The following is a 23,208-nucleotide window of genomic DNA, read 5'->3' on the forward strand; positions in this document are numbered from 1 at the left end:
TCTCCGCTGACCCTACGGTAGCTGTGAAAAATGGAATGCGGGAAAATGGCTTTGTTCCTAGGACAGTGACCTCTTTCTGCAGCCTGGCCTCATTCAAGCCTCGGAGGGAAGAATGCCTGCCCATCCGCTGTCTCACGAGCGATGAGATCTATGATGGTATCTATTTGGCAAAAGGCTTATACTGTTAGTAGCAAATCAAGGTGCCCGAAGGCAGTATCACCGTGATGTGGAAACTTCCTTGCACATAAACAGGAGGCAGGGTTACCCTGAACAGCCCATACCCAGAATCCAAGGTGGGAGTCTGTGGTCCACCCCACAACGTGCATCACGTATCTTCAAGGTTTTTAAGGATGATTTGTAAAGTGGAAATCACAGTATTATTATAAAATGAAACAGATACAGCAGAATGTATGTACGATGAGCTCTCAGCATCTCATATTTGGTATTTTTTTTTTTTGATATTTTGGTAAAAATTATCCCGGAAGTGCCTCAAATGGCAATGGAAGAGAAAATTCAGACTTCTCGCTGATTTTGAGGGTCTTGGCATCTGTGGCCTTAGATGCAACAACTATGGCTTCATTAAGAAATAAAAGGTCAGAGAAACACTTTATCGAATACTGGAATAGAAATATCTTTCCAAGTTTGGCCATCCTTGTTCAACGTAAAATAAAGTCATGTCACAGGTGGCCAAGTTTAAAACTTGGATTTTTTTTAAACAATAAACTATACAGATAGGGCAAAATAGGTTAACTGGCAGATCATTTTTCATGAAAAAGAAAAGATGCCATACATCTAGAAGACTTTCTACGGAACTAAGATAAGTTGGTGATTCTCAAACTTTGGTGTCCTTAAGGGTCATTGGAGATTCTGCTTCAAAAAGAGCCTGTCTCTACCCTGCAGATCTTCACTCAGGGGACCAAGAGTGGATGCAAATCCACATTTCTATCTGGCACAGTAGGTGGTCCTGATGGACGTCAGCCTTGACTCGCACTATGAGAGATTCTGCACTAAATCACACACACGGTCACTTAGAAAGGCCAATTTTGAGAAAATGAATATATTTAAAATTCCGTATGTATTTCCTATGAACAGATCAAGCTCAGAGAAAATTATTGTTTCTAATTTAGTCCTCCATCCCAAAGACAAGGAAAAAAGACATAAGCACCATTTCATTGAATGAACTGGAAATTTCCATTCAATTTTCTTGAAGAGATGAGAAAGCATTTCTAATGAGACTGCAAATTGGGAATCTTGGCAACATTCATATGTGGTAAACGGTCTTTGTCTTTGAAATGTCATCTGCAGTGACCAGCTAAGCCAGTAGGGACCAAATGCTCTGCTTATTTTTACCACAAAGGCATGCGATTTGGCTTTTGGTACCAGTCTGAACTTGCATGATGCTCTGAATTGCTAGTTTATTGATTTCAGGACACCATTTACAAACAGAAAGGTTTAGAAAATTGCTTCTGTATTCAAATCCTGACCCTTAGAATCCTAATGCTCCTCTAGGCTCAACCAACCAACTCTTCATGTTTATATAAACTAGTGACCCGGGATCTGTTTACAAAACATGCTCAATTACCCCTCGCAAAACCCGCCTGCTGTCAGTTTTGCCAAATGTGCCTCACTGGGGAATGCACCACTCTGGGATTTCTGAGAGAATAAGGCAGGGAGTAAGCAGAGACAAACCCTGGAAGACACAGCTCTTATCCTGGGATAAGATCCTTCTAGCAGTCGGGCTGCAGAAGAGCCAGCCCACAGTTAGGGAAAGGAAGCCTGGCCCCTGGGAGGCCTGGGGGCTGCCCTGTCCCTGCTCTGGTCCTGGGGCAGCCGAAGCCCGAGCCCAGGCAAGAGCAGGCCCGCCAGGGAAGGGCAGCCAGACCCGCCTTATGCAATTAGCACAAAATGTTAACTTCTAAGACTTGATTGTTACAGCTATCTATGACTACGGTTTCCTTCTGAGACACAGGAAAGCAGAATCATCAATAAAACCGCTTGACTTGTTAAAATATGAATATAGCACTTGGGAAACATCTAGCCTGTGACGCAGAAATGAGTTTTGCGGTTAGAAAACTTCATTATCAGCATCAACACTCACAGTGATTTTAGCAGTGTCCCTCCCTGTAGGACCTTGGCTCCCAGAATCACGGCAGGACCCTCAGGGCCCTGACCTCACACGTTCTGTATCTGCTCTCAGCCCCTGGGACGTGAAAGCCCTAGAGCTTCTCATTTATCTGCCTGGAGACAAACACGGGTCACTATTCCAGGCATTTTGTTTCCAGCTCCTTATTTTGTTCCGTGCTGTTGATACTGATTCACGGAGTGTCTTAGTTAAGCCAGGGAATGTCAAAGGCTGCAAACCTACCAGCTTCCTGGAGTGGTTTTCAGGAATAATTACTAATGAAATGCATCCATTAAACAAAAAAAAACATAATTAGTGGTGCTTCCTCAGAAACATAGACAAGTTTACAACTTTTTGCTGTAGTTTCATTACATACACAGTAAGTCCTTTCACATAACAGGAGTCACATTGAATTTAAGAAAAGTCTAAATAAGAATAATTCCATGCTCAGCAGATCAAAAGGAAAAGCATCCTTGGTGCACAGGCAAGGTCCGAATAAACTAAGGAGGGGCGCATCTGAAAGTAAAACACAACTGTTCGCAACAAGGCGTGCTGGGCCCAGTTCAGCTGCCATGAGACGCACGCGGACGACACGTAAGTTCTATTCGGTTTGCAGCTTTGGCTCAGGACGCAAGGCTGCAGCCGCAGGGGATTGTGGGAGCCTCACCCACCCAGGGGTGAACAGGGCATGTGCGCCCGCATCCAGGGGTGAAGAGTACATCCTCGGGACAAAGGCCAGAGCACACACAGGGCGTGTGCACAGGACCCGAAAAACATGCTTTCTCCTCCAGACTTTGGTTCCCTGACTCTGAATGAGAAAAGCGGCCTCCTGGTCCACAGATCCAGCAGGTGGTGACCCAGCCACGGTCACGTACACCCTTCCCTCCAACGCTGCCCAGAGGTCCCTTCAGCCCCTCCCCTCCAACACCACAGGCCCCGAATTCAGCCCAGGCCGCTGGCTTCGGGGGGCACCCCACTTTCCCAAGGACCCCAACTTCATCTCATTTCATATCAGGCTTCACAAAACGCGTCCTTTGAACAAAGAACATCGAGGTGAGAAACGAGTGCGGTTTTTAAAGCCACAAAGCCACGAGGTCACCGGTCCACCAGCAGCCGAGTGACCCTCTGCCCCAGGGGGCACTGACCACAAACCCTCTTTCAGCTGACGGCCCAGCAGCATCTGAACCTTGACAACTGGAGCACATCTCTCCACGCGGAGCCCAGCACATCTGGGGGGACTCAGAAGTGTCCACAAGTTAAGAGCAAGCTGGCCTTCGGTCTGGAACCAAAAGAATTTTTTAAAAAAGACTCCAGAAAGTGAGAGCTGCTGGATTTATGCCTGCTTCTTCCTGAGTAAAAAGTATATAAACCCATGGGGAAAGTCATTTTTATTAAAAAAAGAAAAGAATGAGTGTGTTGAAGCTTTGGCAAATAGCTTACTTTTTTGCACAATAAATGAAGCGGCAAGACACTGGGAAGCTGGTCGGTTCCCTTCCCGTGATGGGGGGCGATTAGTACTGGTACATGCAGTGATGGGAGGGCATCTTCCAGAAATAAGCAGCCCACCCTTTGGGCCGGGCTTTCCTGTGGGCTGTGGAGCCCTCGCCCTCCTCAGAACACTGGTCCCTCAACCCGTCTATGCAGACCACGGCACCCTTGGTGTCCTGGTGACCCGACCGCAGGACGGCAGCTAATCCATCTTGGGATTAGCCTGAAGGGACTCCAGGCTTCTGGGGAGCTTATCTGGAATTTCGCTCTCTGGTACTTTTATGCTCTTCATTCTTTTCCCAAACGATTTTCTTTAACACAAAGTTATCCCAGAGATACCTTTTCTATGATGGTAGAATAAAGTTGACTGGTACGGTCCTGAGGGAAATCTGGAAACCTGCAAAATATGACTACTTACAAGTTCAACAACGTGTAACAGTCTGTTACACATTGGATACAGGATATCTGCAGGTCCGTCTACTTGTGGCTGGTGGGTACATCATGCCACTGGTATCTGACACTTGGGTTTCTGAGCCTTACATGGAATGGGTAGGTTAGAATGCAACGGGAATGGAAGAGTCACAGAACTGATTATGTCTGAGCCAGTCACGTGCTAACCATCCCCAAGTGTTGGTTTCCTTCTTGCAGAACCTGTCTATTGCTCCACAATGACAATACTACACCCAGAGGGCCCTGGACAGCGGCCCTGTGGGTGGATTTTGGACATATGACAGTTAATTGTCTAGGAAGGAATTACTGCAGGGCCAGCTTCCAGAGCTGTTATCAACGTGGAAGCAGATTTTAAATACCAGGGATAAACTGACGCCCAGCAGAACCCAATCCCAGCTCTGTTTCGCCGGCCCCACCACGGGAAGTCTCCTTCCCCACCCTCATGCCACCCCCTCGGGTGATGCCATCTGAGCACATGCCCTGGAGCCCCACCTGGCCCTATGCCGTGTCCTGAGGTCGTCTGAGAAGTGTTAGGAAAGACAAAACTTTTCAGGTTGGTGCTTTCCCGGAGTGCAGGATATTATCCAGAAGGACATTAATCTTCTTCATCCGTGTCCAGACACCTCACTTCATTTCATCAGATTTACCTCCTTCTGGGGCCACATTCCCTCCCCAAGCCCTCACATTCCTTCATGTTCTACTATCAAATGCCTTCCACCGTCTACGTGCATCAAATGGAAAAATCAAGCTACCGGATTCTAGCAACCTCTCAAACCACTCGAAATCATGCCTCTTCCCTTTAGATCACTAGGGAACACTCTTCCTGTGTGCTAGAATGCAGAACGGTCAACAGACCGCCACCTCAACTACTGACGCTGTTTCATCCTGCCGAGAACGGCAAGCACCCTCAGCTTTGACGTCTTCACAACGAACGTTTCCACGCGCTAAAATGAGATCATCCTTACGGCAAACACAGGGGGAGAAAAGGGGCACATTATTTAATATTATGCAGATCATTTCCCCCTGCATTTTGATATTTTCTGTTTTCTGGTTTGGGTCAGTGGAGTATCTTAAGGGCAGAGAACCTGAGGCCTGGGTAGACGGGGAGGGCAGTGGTGACCCCTGAGGACACAAGGACTCAGAAGCACATGTCCCTGGGGGCCCACGTCTGCCTTCTGCAGGAATGGGACTCAAAGAGCGCCCTCAAGTGAACACGGGGACCTTGGTACCTGACGGCTTTTTAGCATTACAGGAAACCTACAACGACGTCGTTTGAATCTGGCTACTGAAGGAGTATCAGCTTCTCCTACTTCCCCATCACCCACCTGGCCCTTCTCCAAGGGTACTTCCTGCTCTTGGTCCCTCACAGTGTCAGGACACCACAGCCTGAGTGGACAAGACAACCGGGGAGCCCCTGAGCTCAGGTCATGGCCCACACTGGCGCCTCCTCGGCCGAGCTTTTCCTCCCATGTCCTCTGAGCCCACCGTCCACTCCTCCTCCCTACCGTCCCTGGTGGGCACTGGAGTCGGTCGTCAGAGCCCCGGTGGGAGCCTCATGCGTGTCCAGCACCATGTCTGGACGGGGCAGACGAGGCCTGGGCCACGAGGGACCTGCTGGGAGGGAGGACAGGGCCCACTGTCCTAGCGGAGAGCTTGAGGAGCCCCAAACCTTCAAACCAAGGCCGCCTGGGCAGGGCCTGGGACAGAGGGAGCCGCACCTCGCAGAGGAAGGACCGTTCAATCCGCAGACACCAGTGCGTTCATGACTCATAGCAAAGCCAAGCTTCCCCGAGGACAACCTATCACAGGTCGGTCAGCACGAACTTCATTACACTTCAGGGCACTGGATCCCTACATTACCCAAGAAGCAGGCTACCCTGATGGGCTCTGGGGACCCGTGTCACTCAGGCAACAGAGAAGTGCCTACAGTGAAGGGGGGAGATCAGAGGATTAGTCGGTGTGGGCAGGGCACAGCTCAGGCCTGTTGGTCAACTGCACAAACACTGCCACATGATTGTCTGTAAGGGAAGCCGTGCCGAGGGGAGAGAAAGCAGGGTGGGTGGTGGCCAGTGGGACCACCTTGCTGAGAAACCAATGTGTCATCTCAACGCCCATCACGTCCTGGACCTGGAACATCACAGCTTCAAGTACCAGCACCTGGAAAACAGCAGGATGGCCTGAGCATCCTATACACATGCGGAGGGTCAATGTCATGGGTCAATGTCATGGGAGGGGGCGTGTTTCCAACACCTCTTGCCTAGCTTCCCATTGGGCGTGTCTATTATTTGCTAATTCACCCAATTTAACGATGAGAACCGTAGGTCTCCATGTAAAGATGGATTCTGTGGAATTAAAGGAGCAGATTCTACTGCATTAAAGGTGCTACTACAGCAAAGATTTTAGTGAACATCCAAAATGCTTTCAATTGCACTGAAACTCAACATCAGGTTCTTACTAAATATCGAAAGAAAGCATTAGACACGGAGCACAACAGCCAAATGAAAAGCCACCAGATTAAACCTTACTTTGCTTCCAGTGAAGAGGAGACACCTGAAAGTTATCCTGCATACCTTGTTTTTAGGTCTTCTCTAAAAAGTGCCTAAGATCTTACAAGAAATTCTTTGAAATTCACAGTGGGCTCAACACCATCGGGGATGCAGTTAGGTTTTCCTTATCCTTTCAACCACACACCGCGTAAGGCATCTTGGGCACACGTGCAGGACTCGCAGCGTCGGAACCAGGGTCCGAGGGGCTCCTCCAGCCCCTCCTCACGTCCTCCAGGGCACAGGTCACTACTCTGTCACGTAACCAACGTTTCAGCCGAAGAAAAGCCACAATGACATTCACAACATTTTGCATCTTTTAGCTTTAAACAGTAGTGTCGTTGTCTATTACCAAGTTGCCACCATAATCAGTTGTTTATAATAATGAATGTAAGACACGAGGAAGATTTAGATGCTGAAATCATTTTTGTTAAAATCTGGCATTAAATTTCACTTTAAACGTGCAGCCAGCAGAGGCGGGTGTCAGAAACCGGGTGAAGCAGAGTCCAAACACCTGGGCCGTACACCCGGCTGCCCCCAGCCGTCGGGGGCTCAGGGTTCTCCTTATAAAATGAAGGGGCTGATGAACAGATCCCCAAAAGCTCCCTCTAATTCCCCAGTCTCCTGAGAAGGAGATCCCATCATTCCTTCCTAAGAAACTGCTTGGGGGGGCTGGAGTTCAGGGCTTATTCCATTTGAGGAGTCCTAGGGTTTTTCACTGTACGCGTCTCAAGCAGGCATCGCGTGGGTGTAGCCTTGTAAGTTTGAGGCAAGTTAAGTGCACCTGAGAAAATCTTCTGTGCTATCAGTAAATCAGAGTGAATTTTATCTTATTTGCAATTAATTAAAAGGTATCTTCAAAGGGTCTCTGAAGAGTTTAAAATCTCAGTGAGAGAAACATGGATCAATCAAGACAATAAAAGCCAAACACCTGCTATTTGAAAGCTACGTGTGACTCAGACACCAGGAAACGAAAGGACAGGGAAGAACATCCCGGGAAAGCCCCACCCTGACTCGGGGCTGCTCCCGCCAGGACACCCCCTAGGCAAACACCCCGACCCAGGGCCCAGCCACAGGTCCACGGCGCCCACGGCCCTCCCTGGGGTCGCCCGACATGTGACTAATTCCCAGAACTTGTCTTCCAAGGATCCCTTTGGGGAACGTTCCCTGCAGACGCCGCAGCAAGCTTCCCACCCATGACCCAGAGTCCTCGTCCGAGGACCCAGCGGAATCAGCCACAAACACTCTGGCCGTGGCCGGCCAGGCTCAAGCCTCTGGCCTGAGTGCCTCACTCACACAGAACCTGAGCCGAGAGCACCTGCCTACGTGAGCCCTCGTGCCGGGAGCTAACCCGGCCCCGGCGGCACTTCACTTAATCATCCGTGTCCCAAGTTCCTCATCTGCAAAATGGGAAGAACTGAGCGCCCACCGCATGGGGACCGGAGGGGCAGGAGTCAGCACGGGGGGGGGGGGCGGGGGGGGGCACCGCGAACGAGGCCCTGGACGCGGGAAACGTCGCCTCCACCCTGATCTCCACACTACCAACCACAGCAGCGGGAGCTCTTCACAAGCTCCCTAATTTAAACCGCTGCACCGTGCGGATCTCCAAGCTGCACCCAACAAATTAGCTCTTAGCTATAAGAGGAGAAGGGCAGTAATAATACACATAGCTGAAGACCCCTAGCTTTCTGCTCCTCCACGTGGAGTTGGCCTGTCGACTGACCACAGGATCAGGAAGGCCTCCTGGAGAAAGAGCTGGTGTTTGTGGAGAGCGAGGGGCAGAAGTGAGCAAAGACCCACAGAACGCAGGCTAACTGTAGGCGCCGGGCGAGGCTGCAGCAGAAGGGATGGCACGTGGCACCTCCAGGCCGAGAAGCGCCAGGCGGGGGGAGGGCTCCTGGGGGGGCTGGTCCAGCCGGGGCCTTGCTTCCCTCCCGGGAGCCGGACTCTCCGCCAGAGCCCGGGGGGGGACAAGGTGACCAGGGCAGCCTGGGTCACCCACGTAGTGACAGAAGAGGGCAGTCCGCCTCCTGCAGTACAGGAGGCTGAGCCCGTGGCTCACCCAACCCTCCAGGATCCGCAAATCCAGGAATCACAACCAGAGCGGTGGCCCCAGAGCCCCAGAGCCCCAGGATGGGTGGGCACCGTGAGACCAGCGCCCCCCGGGGAGGCCGGCTGAGTCCCGCCATGACCACTAGTCACCTCCGAGGACCAGAGACGGGGCCACAGCGAGCCGTCCTCCTGCACCAGAGCCACCACGCCCTTGCCGTTGGGACACACCTGCAGGATTTCATCATCACAAGGTCCCTCCAGTGTTTTCCAAACAAGTCCTAGAGGCCCAAGTTGTCCTAAATCCCACATCCGAGTGTGTCTCATGACAGGACCTACAGTGTCCATCAGAGAAGGACGGCAAACCCGAGGCCAGGGAGCCAGGAACAGCTACAATGAGAGACGAAACAGATCAGGGATGCTCCCCTTAGACTAAAGGGAAGAGAAGGAGAGAGCTTCTGGAAAAGCAAAGCTTCTGGAAAAGCCAGCGCCTTCCCTCCGCCGGGCCTACTGTCCAGACGGAGTCCCAGCAAGACCGCGAGGGGATTCGGGCTCCGGGAGCAGAGGCCAGACTGCCATCCCACCCCCGTCCCGCAGGGCTCTCCGAGGCGGCTGGGAGACGTGTCCTCGGCCACCGCAGTGCTGTGAGAGGATGATTTCAACCACATACGTGAGACTATAATCCAGCATCCTGCGCCTCTACGAACGGTGTCTCCGGGTCACTTTACAATTCAGAGGCAAACACAGGGAACGAGTCACTGTCATTTAGCGAGTCCCACAGGAGGGCCACTGTCACGGCCTGTCAGTCCCCAGCCCTCCAGGCTCACCCAGGACGCGGCTTCCCTGAAAGACAGGCCGTGGAGGCGGCGGCCACGCAGTGGCTGCGTTTGCTCTGAGGTTTTGGTTCCTGGGATGCAGTTAACCCGAAGCCTCGCACGCTGTGGTTCAAAGTGTTTAAGCATCTACCCCACTCGACACCCCACGGGAGAGCCCAGGTTACGACAGCTCGCAAGCGGGGCTGAGTGACGAGGGGGATCTCAGGAGACCGAGGCGGTCCAGGAGGGGCACCGCCCTTCCGAATTTCGTACCGTTTGCCCAGATGAAAACATTCCAGCACGACGTGGAAAAACAGCCACATTACATTCACGTGTGTCATCGTGCCCCTGGTCGGGTCTTCTCACAGTTCCTGTTGCCTTAGTCTCACTTTTATCTCCCTGAGCGCACGTCTCGCAGGCAGAACTATGAAGACAATGCTCGTTAACTCGACTTCGTGATGACCTCCTGCCTGGTCCCCACGTGGGCTGTTAAAGCCCCCTCTGCTTCTCACCAGCCCCTCCCCAGGGCCCAGGCGTGCCCGCCACTCTCAGGGGACCTAATCTCTGCTCTTCTCCCAGGAAGCCTCACCCTTCCTCTGGTCGACTGCACCTGTCGCCCCAGATTCCAAGGCACCGTCCTGAAAAGGTGCTGAGGCTTCTCTCCCATCTCACCTTGATCTGGCACCAGGCTGCCTGGCTTTGCTGCCAATTCAAACGAGGCCAACCCGACGGCGGTCAGCACAAGGCAGGACGTCAGGGGGAGGAAGCACGGCCACCGCCCTCGGTGCCTCCGCTTGGAGGGACGCCCCTCGGACCTTCCGGTGCCGACAGGCGCCCGGCACTGCTGTTCCTTCTGGGGGAGACTGCCGCCTGGCACAAGGTTCGCCGTGTACTTCTTTCACCTTTTAAGGAAAACTCGTATACCAGCCCCAAGTCAGCTGCCCCGTTCCCATCCGGGGTGTGGGTGGAGGAGAGAACATGGCCTTGCAGTAAAGACGAGTCAGCGGAACAGCTGGAAAGGCCGAGGGCCTCCTCGCCCAGCATCACACCTGCACCACCAGCCTGCCCCCCGCCCAGCATCAGAGCCGCTCCAGGAGCCCGCCTGCACCTCTGCTCTGACACCCTGGAAGGCTCCTCTTGGCTGCCCAGCCCTCCTCCTCGGGGCCCTTCATGCTCCCCTCACCCCCTGCATCCTTCCAGGGCCCCGAATGAGGCCCCCACCTGTCTGACGGGTGGTCCTCTGCACGGGATGCTCCCAGCCCCCTCCCACCCCCCTGGCTGCCTCCCAGACCCTCAGGGCTCAGCTGAGAGCCACATTTCCGACAGTGACATCTGGACACTGGCCCCAACCCTTGTCCCCTGCTGTGTCTGCTGGACAAAAGGACGCGTGACGCTGGGCAGTGACCTGTTTGCCAGCGACGGGCACCCAGCTGACAGGTCAGGTCCATCGCTCCTCCGAGCAAGTCCAGACACAGCCCGAGTGCCGTACGATTTTACTTACACATTTCACAGCGCTCTTGTTTACCTTTTCTCCATCAAAGCCCCTCCATTCCCCAGGACGTGCATTAAGGGAATCCCAAAAGCAAACTGATGGAGCGCTGGGCTGAAGGATGTATGTGTCAGTTACCTGCACCCGACCTCAGGCACAGCTGGGCGCCCCGCCGGCAGACCTCCAACCCCGTCCCCTGCTCTACCTTGGGAATTCCGACACAGTGAGGGACGCTGCGTCCTAAGAGCTTGGATCTCACTGCTGCAAAGGTACAGAGGGCTGTTTTGAGCGCTCAGTGAAACCAGAAAACCCAGAAAGTAGTATTAAAGAAGAAAAAGTGAAAAAAAACACCATTTGTAATTTTTTTTAAAAAGTTAGAATTTGGCTTTGAGTCAAGTTCTGGGTTAATTTACATATTTTCTCAGACCTTTCACTTCACTGAGCCCCAGTCCTCGGGCCTCTCTGTCCTCCCTGCCCTGACCGGAGACCCGGGCTCCCTGGTGTGGGCAGGAGGCGGCCTGGCAGGGTCACGGCGCGGACGAAGGGCGAGGCCGGCTGGGAGTGACCACGTGCACATGGGGCAAGACTGCAGAAAGCCCGAGGGCTGGAGAGAGACAGAGACAGAGAGAGAGACACACAGAGAAGGAGGGACAGAGAGATTAACGAACTCTCTACCATTCTTGGCCAATGAAATTCTTGTACCCTTTTTTGTTAAGTTAGGGGGTTGAATAAGAAGAGCACCAGGGCTGACGTGGCAACAGCCCCCAGGAAGAAAGGCCTGAGGGGGCCCCTCCCCAGGCCTAAGCCCACGACCCACTTCCTGACCTCAGCACTCGGGGACACTGCACGTGCACCCACACGGAGGGTTCCACACTCAGGGACAGGACAGAGCGTCCGGGGTGTGTCCACGCCACCGTGCTGCCATCTGGGGGCAGAGGGGCAACGCCGGGCGTCCAGGCCCCCCGGAGCCCCAGGAAGCCTCTGGGACCCAGCGTCACCTGCCGGCTCCCCGAGTCCCCCTCATAGACACGGGGACCACGGCGAGGCCGGGCTGAGCCTGGAAATAAGCACCAGGTTCTGAAGAGGTCACAGCAGCCAAGGGACCTCAGAACATGGGCGTGGCCCCTCTGCCCAACCTTCAGACATCAGTCTGCAGAAGACCTACAGCCACCGCTGCAGGCAGTGAGGCTGGCCTTCCTCTGTCATGTAAAAAAAGAACAAGGGAAGAAAACGGCAGCCAAAAGGAGGCAAGGGGAAGGGAACCTTGGTGAGAATTTGAATGGGGCCAATTAGGACTTTTTAAACCGCCTTCAGATCTTTGGATGCAAAGAAATGTAAATGGTTTCTGGCCAGAGGTCGGTAAGAAGGTGTCTGAGGGAAGCGGGGCCGGGGCGCACCTCCCCGGAGCCTTCCCCCAACAAAGCGAGTCTGCAGATTTTATTGGGAAAAGGCTCGGCTGGAAGAAAGGCTTTGAAAGCCTTAGCACAGACTGTTGATTTTCTGCAGTTAATGTTCTTTCGGGTTAAAATCCATCATAAAATGGACATGTTTGAGAACGTCCATCCCCGAAGAACGCTGAAGTACAATATTAATTTAGCCTACAAGTAAGGGAAGCCACTGCTTTAAATAAAATCCGTTCACTAAGTGACCAGATCTTGCAGCAGAAAGGGAAGTGCATCTGCCGGCAGCCGGGCCCAGCAGACAGCCCACTGGGGCATCTCTCCTGGCTTCATTTATTAAAGCCAAAATCCTGCCCCGGGTACACAGCACTCTTACCTGGTATCTGAGTAATCGCCCTGAATTTAACCTGCGTATCCCAGACTTCCAAAGAAAGTTTCTAGAAACCTCAAATAAAAACGTCCCTTAGTTGTTAATTCTCTAATTTAGTGTCCCTGCATCATGAGTCAAACCTCTAAAACTGGAAAGTTGAACATGGCGCCTGAACCCAGGCTAAGTGGCGACCCGAGTCGTCAAGTGGCAGAAGCTTTGCGGGCGGTGGAGCCCGAGCCCACCCGCGGACCCCTGCCCGCGCGCCCCGGCGGAGCAGGCTGCTCTCGGGCGCCCCCGTGTGGCCGGCGAGGGAACGGCAGGAAGAGGCGCTTCCCCCGGAGCCGCACCTGCGTCCCAAGCCGGCCGTAAACGGCGGAGAGATGCCAAGGGCACAGAGAAAGGGATTCGTGACTCCACCTGGATTATATCTCCGAGTGAAAAGTAAGATCTCGCTTTGGCAACTCCCTCCAAAAGATAAACCTCTGAAGAATGAAGACCTGATGAGCACGAGCCCATCATGTGTGGATCCTGCAAAGCTGCAGCTTAGCCGACGTGTACGTTCAGGTCAGAGCTCTTACTCACTTTCCTTACCCTGAGGGGTTTGCAAAAATTTAAAACACACGCACCCACGAAAGGAACAGGGCGGCTTGGCAGGGCTGTTACCAGCACCGGAAACCGGCTCTACTTTACGAGAGGAAAGTGCAGGCTGTAAAGACCGTTTACTGCGTTACACTGAAGTTTCGGTCCGCGTGCGGGATGTTCCCACGCCGGTGCTGGGAGAGCAAGTCCGTGTGCCCAGGAGACGGCAGCCCTGTGCGGTGGAGACCAGCGCTGCCTGAGTACTCGCAGCGGGTCCAACACCTTCCTTCACAAAGTGCCAATACCGGGACAGAGTAAGAGTCACAGGAGGCGTACTTGGGAGTCCAAGTTACTGTTTGATGATTTTTAAGTCACTGATTCTTTCGGGGGAGGGGGGGCGGGGGCACATACCCAAATCCCCTGGGGATATTTCCTGGTGCAGGGAATCAATGCAGCAGAGAGAGAAAAGGCCCTGGGTCTCATCTCCTGGGAGTGAGTCCCAGCCCATCCCTCAATGTCCCCAGGCCAACCCATTTACAGGAAGGTGGAGAAGCGCTTAGCAGATTTACGTGAGCCTGAGGGGCTAGTTCCGACCTGGTAATGGGGTCAGGATGCAAATCTAGTTTTAACAGGAATAACGTATACACCACTTAAGGGTTCAAAAAATTCAAATAAACAGTGCCGGGGGGGGGGGGGGGGGGGGGGGGGGGGGGTGGGGGTGGAGTGGAACTGGCTTAACAGAACCTCAAATTCAGAAAGTGATTTGGGCAAGTGGGCCAACCACACCCCAGTGTCATCAAGCAAGGCCATGCTCCCCTGTTGAGATCTTGTGTCTGGTCCTGAGGGCTCGTCAAAGGGTGTGGACCAACCAGAGCTCAGAACGGAGCTTGGTTCAGAAAGCAGAGGGGGAACCCGCGGGGATGCCTTAGAAGGGAGGGTGGGAAGTGGGAGCAGGTGAACGTGGGGTCACTGATGTCCGTAACGCACCTCACTTTCAGAGTCCCTCCAACACGGGAAGACAGAACCGGGCCTGGGAGGAAAGGGTCCGGACGGGAAGATACAGAAGAGTCACGGAGGGCATCTGGGCTTCAGAGACCTAGTGATCTCCCTTAAATACCTAAACACGTGGCTCAAGGAAAGCAGATGCTGTCAACTTCTGATTCATCACTGGACGACAATTTTAAAGATTATATGATTCTCAGCCTGCATTAAAAGCAAGGTCCTCCAGTGTACCCAGGTCCAAGGAGAACCCTCCTGATGACAGATTTTATTCCATAGTCAACGGCATTAGTGCAGGGCACCAGAATTTCGCATTATCTCTCTTTTTAATGTTTAAAACTTTCCACGTATCTGTTTACCAAAGACAAAGGTCTCCCTGGCCTAGACTTTCCTTGGCGAGGGCCCTGATGTCACGGTCAGTTTGGTGCCACGGGACAAAGGGACCTTCCTCTCCTCCTCCTCTGACACAAGCACGTGCAACACAAGAGCCACAGCGGCCTGGCCGACAGCTCCTGCCCCTCTGGCACAGACGGGCCTGGCCCTGAGAGCAGAGCCCTGGCCACTGGTGGACGTGACAGGGAGTGGGCCCCGTCTGGCTGCCCCTGACTCGGCCACTTCCCTGTGAAGAAGGTGACAGTCTCTTAAAACAGGGGCAGTGAACACTTAAGTGGTTGATCTTTGAGAAGGAGTGCGGGAAACCTTCACATGTATCTCCTGCTGTAGAAAGCTGATGTCGCGTCACAGGAAGGGCACCGGGCGCCCAGAACCCTGACCCCAAACCTGGCCATGAAATTCCCAAATGCCACTCACTCGGCCGTCTTAAGCCTGCAGCCACCACAAAACCGCAGGACAGTCACTTGTCTTTCAAAGGTCAAGTTTTTAAATTTTTTTTTTTAATTCTTGATGACACAGACCCAAGTCCTCTGCGGAATGAATTAACAGACAACTGAAAACAGACAATGCGCTAAATTCTGCTAGATCCCTTCATTCAGATCTCTTGAATTGTTTTTAAAATGATAAGCATAAACGGAATTATTTTATTTTTATTTTGTACTCTCTGCTCCATACTTAAGAGTGTTTATCTATGGCATGACTGTATCTTATGACGTCTCTTTATGTGCATCTGTTGTTTAATGTAGGGAAGGACCCCACAGTGACGTCCGAAACTGAGGAAGTGACCCAGAGTGGCTCTGTGATGTTTCTTTGCATTTGTCTGTTTTTCTCAACGTTACAAGAAAAATTATCGTAGAGCAAGGAAAGTGCAGTTATGTGGATGGAGTTCACGTGAAGAGAAATGAACCTGTGCCTGAGTTAGCTACGTGAGTAACCAGAAACGGTTACCCAGATACAAGGAGGAAAAGGCAAGTCTACGCTAGGTTCTTCTGAGGATGAAGATGGGCCCCAAAAGCGGTTAGATATGAGCAAAGAAAGGGAGAAAAGAGCAATTACCTGTAAAAACCTCAACACTAGGGTTCAGTCGTGAGTAACGCACCAGAGCGACAACACCTGACACGCTCAGAGTTGCCGTGCGACTGGTCAGCCACGCCAGAGGTAACCACGGTAACCACCAATCTCACCGTCCTCAACTGAAAAGGTGCCCTAACAAATTAAAATCATCAGTCTTCCCACTGGGCAATGTACTTTTCATCATTCCTCAGAGTAATAAAAAAACATTTCTTATTTCATTGAAACATTGAACATTTCACTTTTCATTGAAACGGAGAAATGTAGCTCCCTGGCAGGGGTAAGGGGTCCACTGCCCAGCAGTCAGCACTCACGTCTGGATCAGACAGGATCCAGTGCCAGTGCCACCTTCTTCCCAGGCCCCGAGGCCCCACCTCACGAGCCACCGTGGCCTGGGCTAGGGAAGGGTCTGTCTTTTTCAGCCCGCTAGGGGCTGGTATGGGATAGACCTGACCAGGGCAGGCAAAGCCATGGGAAATGAGACAGATTTTCTTAATCCCAAGAAGGAAATCTCGTGTCTGCCATGCTGTCATCTCGTAGGTAGGCTGGACCCATTTGCTCCTGGAGCCTTGATTATACTGAACGGAGTCAAAGATAAATACACAAAACAACCCACCTTGGGCAAGGTCAACCTATAGATTAGAGCATTTTGGGGCTCACAAAGTGATGAACTTGTTCTTTCAGCAGTGACTAAAACCCAACATATGTGAGAACGTCCCAAATGAAATGGGCCTAATAGATTCTGCCATGCATCCTAAAGTGTTCTGGACCAGGGATCAAACACACCGCAGACGACTGTGTGCATCTAAACTCGTCATGCTTTCTGCGACTTCATTATTATTGGAAGACTCTTTGCCAGCAACCTCAAATGGTAAGAGTTGGCTTACCCCCGACAAAAACATTTTAAAAGTCTGCCATCGGCGTGGGCTTGCTGATGGACAGGGCCGGTAACATGATGCTGGGGGTAAAGTGACCGCAGTGGCCTACCCACTGCCACGAGCCAGCCCCAGGACAGAGCGCGGCAAAGGGGCCTACGGATGCTTTTAGGGGAAAGAGTATGACGGGAAGAAACTAGAGAACCTCTTATGGATCTCAGCTAGTGCTGAAATAGAAATAGTAGCATTAATGGTCATAGGAGAAGCAAAGGGGGTTAACTGTAATTTGGGCAGAGGCATAAAAGATAAAGAAAAAAGATGACCAGGGAAAAGAAGAAAGTAAAAAGGGGGAAGATATGTGTTGAAGGAAGAAAAAGTTCACTTACTGTACTGACATTTCACCTTCACTTAACTGCCAGTTTAATTGGTTAATATCCCACATTATGCCATACGTAATAAAAATCTGAATATAATTATAGTGTTACTAGACGTTCTGAGAGGGCCTCCATGTTGAAAATTCTGATTAAATCTGGACAGCTAGTACAAGTTTCCAGTTATAATTTCTTGTTTTTCAATCATGACAATATAAATGTGAGTTACCATTTTACTGGGTTCTATTTATTTGTGTCTTATTACACATCTTTGCTCTTTGATTTTCAGCCTGGGACTACAAAACCACCTAAGAATGCCTATGATTATCACTTTTAGAATAACTTCTTCTTAGCCCATATGAAACTAGGATTTCATTTTCTGAAACCTTTCCTCTCTGGGGCTTCAGTTAAATATTCAATATATTAAGTGTTATTTAAGCTCTAGAGATGTACAAATATTAATAGGGACACCTTGTGCCATGACCAACACCATCAACTGGGGAAACATAAAGGTGACAGTTCTAGTTTCCTATAAATGAACTCAGAAAATTATTTCTTAATTTTTCTTCTCCAATTCCAAAATCTACCTGGAAGTTCATCACTCTATGACTTGTATGTGTGGAACAGTGTACCTTTTAAAATTCAAAAATACGAAACGTTACCCTTGCCCTCTACGCCAGTGTTCCACTGCCAATCTTAATAACAGCCTCATTCTAAATTCCTAGACTCTCAGGAAGGCTTATTTTGATATAGAATTACTTAGAAATCTGCTCTGTTCTGAACCATTGCAACCTGTGTTGGTTAGATCAATGCCCATTTACTGCACAATCTTGTTATAGCCTGAAGTTGCTTATAGTTTTATTTATGGTCTTGATTTCAAGTCAAAATTAAAGTTACTCCTCCAGATGTTTGGGTTTTTAGTCGCCATGTAAATGGGCTTCTAGGTTGGAAAATTTTGATGATGTTTAGTTTCCTTTTCCTTAACCACCTCCGTGGTCCGTCTTCTGCTGATGAATGAAACGCAGCCTTCCCAGAGCAGCAAATGTACTCAGAGCATTTGCAGTGGGAGAAGAAAGAAACCATAATCATTCCCGGAGAGCCTGGGCAGTGAGTGAGAACCGCATCAGCAGGACGGTCCACAGTCTCCCTGGAGCTGGAGGGGTTCGCTAACATCCCAGCATCATTAACATTCGACCCTCTTGTGCCAGTAATGACACACTGTCACACGGCTATGTGAGCAAATCCTGCCTTCCCAACTCCTTCCTTCTCTTTCAAAGCAAACAAATACGCACAGGGGTGGAAAACAGCCACTTCAACTCTGTCGGTACACGTCTCCCCGACCGACAAGTCCTTTGCCCTCACCGTGTGCTGGAGGCCAGCCAGGCTGGGAGGGAAGGGGCAGGGTCGAGCTGGACCATTCTCAGAGGAGACCCGGCTAACAGTGCAGGGAAGCCCTCCGCCCTGCCTAGGGACGAAAAACAGCCTCGGGTTGAATTTCTAAGCATCTGGATCACGGCAGTGTCCGGGGCTCCAACAGGGCCTCTGGAATACGGATACGGCAGAGCCTTGCTGGTTAGGCTGCTGGGAGATCCACGAGAAAACACACACAAGGTGCCCTTGGAGCAAAGAAAGCTCAGGTAGTGGACACGAACCGGGGAAGCATCCTCACGGGTGGCCAGAAGCCACGTGAGAAGGGAGGCCATTGGCCTCTGCGTTCTAAGTGTGGGCCGAATTCCCCTCAGGCAGCTCTAAAGTCAATCCACTTGCTCCCCCCAGACACTCTGGGGAAGGGGTCACGGGGCATGTTGCGCCTCACACCCCGGAAGGAAACACCCAGGTCCGGGTTTACTGGCTGTCTGTCAAAATCCGTATAACTGCACCGATGACAGAGTATGAATTGTGATCATCTCTGAGGAATATAATGATGTGTAACCACACGACTTATACTGGAAGTTATTCCCTAGTCTCAGCCATGAGCACAAATTTTTTAAAAAGTCAACCATTCTCATGAAAAATGGACATGATCTGGCCTTAGAAGAAGAAGGAAGAAATAGAGGGGGACCCAAGATTCGGGAAGGGTCGATACACTTCACAACACCATCTGCTGATTGGAAACAACACGGGACTCGTGGATGACCAGGCGATTATGCAAACCCTCAGAAAGTCCTAGGAAAACACACAGAGGTGCCATTTCTGAAGAATAACTTAGGTGGGAAAAACAAAGATAATTATCAAGCAAAGCAGATTCTCTTCGTCTTAAACAGCAAGTAGCAGAGGTGATCAAACCCACCGACACATTCTGGCAACACTGTCCCCCAAACCAAGACCGTTCACTATGGGGAGAGGAAGACAAAGGCGTCATCCAGGGAAGCCAGCAACAAGCTCCTAACCCCCAGAGGCGGTGCATCTTCCTGTCTCCACGTGAGAAGAAAAGGTGGGACAGAAGGGGGCAGACAGGCGAGTTTTCTCACTTGCCCGTCCACGCCGACACCATCCACCTCTGTAAAGCTCATACTCACCCAGGGAAAAGCCCAGTGCTCTACACACACACATCCCTGACGGACAGAACCACCGTGAGGGCCAGTGTCCCCACACCTAAATGACACAGCCACCTGTGAAAACCATGGCATCGGGACCAACGCCACGGCTGCCATCAGAAACAAGGTGAATTACAGAACAGACACATGCCGGGTACGTATACTAAAAGCCTTATCTTTAATCCCAGCAGCGTGCTAAACAGAGGGGATTGCTTTATCCCCACGTTACAGATAAGAACACTGAAAATTAAGAAAGCTGAGGAACTTGCCTAGGGTCACACATCCAGAAGACGCCTAGTGATCACTCCCAGGCTCCCAGGGACGGGCGCTGTCTCTCTGATTTATTAAAGATCAGATGTAAATCTTGCAGAGAGAAAGCCATTGCTCTGGAAACAAGAGACCCCCAAATACTGGGAAACGATCTGAAAAGAGATGAGCACCAGAGAAAAACCCAGCACCTCCGACATTCCCTCACGGCCCATCAGCAAAACTTCTTGATGCCTTAGATGGGAGGGGGGAGAGTTTGCCAGAATATGTTGTGGCTTTAAGCTTTTCTCCTGGGCGCAAAAGCAGCACAGCGCTTTATTTGCAAAAGCAGTTTTAAGGCAAAAAGTTTCCTCGGGAAGTACAGTCAAAGGGGGCCACATAGGTACCATCTCCGCACAAGAATCCCACCTGTAGCTGGCATCACTGCCACCGGGAACTCCTGAGAGCAGCCTCGGGAAGGCAAAGGACGAGGGGCTTAAAGTAAACGCTTAACTAAGAAGAGTGGAGGGGAGAAAAAAGAAGAAAACTTGTAGAGATTTCAGTTATTCCCATAACTAACGCCCTATTCTGCTTTTCCAACCCAGGAGGTTCCCTGGGGGAGGCAGCCAGATGACGTGTACTCTGGGCACTTTCAGAAAATCTGTGGCCACCATACATAACCTGCTGCTTCAGCCCTGGAAGAAACGTGGGGTCTCATTTTGAGACGTGGTCTCAGTTTCTCTGCGGCCTTGGATGCGCTATGGCGGGGGAGGGCGTCTAAGCGCCTATGTGTGTCTAGATGGATAGACACAGGGATACAGAGAGCAAGTCTTGTTCCACCGCCCCTCTGCGGAGATAAAGGCTCTACAGGGAAAGCTGAGCGTGTGAAAACCTCCTTCAAGCTCCAGTTAACAGTTTCTAATCTACAAGTCATTTGTGAGACACAAGGCAGGGACCTCAGAAGAATTTTAGGTATGAACCGTGAACTCACTAAACTCCCTCCTGGTACTGCTCGAAAGGAAAAAAAAAAAAAACAGAGGCTCCGGGGACTGCTTGAGCTTTGCTGAAAAGCAGAACCCGACTACGGCCCATCTCACCCGTCGGTATTTTCGATACAATAAACGCCTTCAGGACGAGTCCCCGGCCACTTAAAAGCATCTCCCCACCAGAGGTGTTCTCTCTCCCTTCGTGTTTTCTCAAGCACTTGTTCAAAAACACATTTAAGTGGAATGTTTTCATTTCTGCAGATTGCATTAATTATGGGTTTGCAAACACTGCAAGCCCACGAGGTCTGCCCGAGCCGGGGGCTGGGACACCCGGGACCGGCCGGCGGCCGGCGGCTTGGCTCGGCCTCTGCGCGGAGCTCCGCGCTTGGCACTGCGCGCCGGGCGGCCGGGCCCCGCCGAAAAGTCGCAGCTAAGAAAGCAAAAGCCGCCGCGGTCGGTGCGGTGACCCTGGCGCTCGGTACACCCGGCGCGGGGGCCCCGGGGCCGGGGAGCGCAGGACGCGGAGCCCCCGGGGGCCCCCAATTTCTGCCTGCTTAGAGAAAGGAAAACAATTTCACTTGTGTCATCTGCTTCCTCCAAGTGCACGTAGGGAGGGTCAGGCAAAGCTTGCGGGGCCCACGAGCAGGGCCCCCTCGCCAGGCAAGCGCCACGCGGTCCGCGCGGCCGCGCGCCGAGAGCCGAGCCCGGGACACACGGGGCCGGGTGGGCGCCGAGGCCCCGCCGGGGCCGCCCTCGGACAGTCCGCCGGGCGGCGCCCTCGTCCCCAGGCCTCGTTTCCGCGCGCGGCCCTGCGCACCCCCCGTGGCTGGGGCGGCACGGGACCCCCGAAAGCACCCCCGGCCCGTCCGCCCGTGCCGGGGGGACCCCAGCAGCCCCGCGCGCGCACGCCGCCGACCCGCCCAGGCCCCACCTGCTCCGGCCGCGCGGGCGGAAGGAGGCGCCACCTCCCCGAGGGTCACCTGCTCCCCGCGCCTGGGCGCTTTGGCCGGAGGGGACCGTGGGGACCCCGCCGGACCCGGGCAGGAGGCGGCACGGCGCCACCGCCAGGTCCCCGGGGCCGGGACTCACCGTGAGCGCCGAGAACTTCTGCGCGGGCGCCGGCGGGAGCAGCCCCGCGAGCAACGGCAGCCAGCAGAGCCGGCGGAGCAGCATGGTGACCGGGCGCGGGGCCGGCGGGGCTCTCGGCCCCCGAGGGCGAGGGCGGCGCTCGCAGCTGCGGCCGCGCCCTGCGCGCTGGCACGGCGGCCGGGGAGCCGGCGGAGGGGCTGCGCGGGGTCCTCTTCCCCAGCGCTCCGGGCGGCCCGGACTCAACCAGCTGCCCTCCCGGCACCCGGCGGTCCTCCGCGTCCTCTGCGGCTTCCCTGGCTCCTGTCAAATAACTCCCGAGCTTCCCGGATCCTCCTCCCGCCCGCCTGCCCGCCCTCCGCCCTCCCTCCCCCCAGCCCCACCTCCCGCGCCCGCCGCCGCGCCCCGCTCGCTGGGCTCGGACGCCCGCTCTGCCGAGGGGCCGCCCCGGCGCGGGCCTGCGGGAGCAGGAGATGGAGAGGGGGCCACCAGGGCTGTGCCGTATCCCGTGGGTGCTGCGTGTGCCTGCCTCCTTCCCTGCACGCGCGTGCACACACACGCACACGCGTGCACACACGCACGCAAATGCACACACGCGGACACGCACACGCGTGCCCACGCCAACGCGCGCGCACCCTGGGAGAGCTCCCGGCACGACCACAAGATGCGCGTCGCCCTCCTCCCATCCCAGGGCCCTGACCCGGTCCGCGCAAGACCGGCTCTAGTGGCCGCTTCATCCCACAGAGTTAACTCGAAGCCTAGGTCAGTCCCCAACCATCCTTGGGTCTCCTGGAACTCTGGGCTCTAATGCTACCTCGTCCAGCCCAGAATGTCGCCTGTCAAATTTGCTGATTGATTAGCTGGCTCTCCAGTAAGGGCAGCTGTCAGCACCACACGCAACACCGTCCAGAAGATTCAAGGAGTGTGGCGCACCTACAGCATGTTTTTGCAGGTGAATCCACTCGGGGGCTTTTAGGGGACCTAGAGATCTCGGGTCTGACTTGCACGTAGCAGTGACCTGGGGCAAGTGTGGCTGGCGGGAATGTGGCTGCTTTTAAAGCGTTTCAGGTGTTTATGAAGCAAGCACAGGGGGTGTAGAGGTTGCAGACTCCTCGGTGGAGACTGGTGGGAAACCAAGAGAATTTTGCACTCTGGACAGTATCCATTGCAGACAACATTGCTGAAATAGTTTCTCCTTGGCTTACAGCTTTACAGGAAAAAGCCCTAATTCTAGCTCACACAGAAAACCAAAGGAGTGAAGATTTTCAAGAACAATGCTTCGATTGACTTGTCAGGGGCACTGAGAAAAAGAACAAAACAGAAAATCCAAATCGGATTT

At 52.9% G+C, this 23,208-nt stretch overlaps 1 protein-coding gene across 2 annotated transcripts in view; it reads right to left on the reverse strand.

Annotated features, from left to right (window-relative positions):
* Positions 1 to 22,192, reverse strand: part of SMOC2 (SPARC related modular calcium binding 2) — a 155,736-nt gene extending 133,544 nt beyond the window's left edge. For both annotated transcript variants that reach the window (XM_036872202.1, XM_036872201.1), the window contains exon 1: positions 21,873 to 22,192. In XM_036872202.1, the coding sequence (XP_036728097.1) occupies positions 21,873 to 21,956 (84 nt within the window). In that variant the 5' untranslated portion in view covers positions 21,957 to 22,192. The remainder of the gene's footprint in view (positions 1 to 21,872) is intronic.
* Between the last annotated feature and the right edge of the window lie 1,016 nt (positions 22,193 to 23,208).

Source organism: Balaenoptera musculus, chromosome 12, assembly GCF_009873245.2.
Source record: "Balaenoptera musculus isolate JJ_BM4_2016_0621 chromosome 12, mBalMus1.pri.v3, whole genome shotgun sequence".
Taxonomy (NCBI): Eukaryota; Metazoa; Chordata; class Mammalia; order Artiodactyla; family Balaenopteridae; genus Balaenoptera; species Balaenoptera musculus.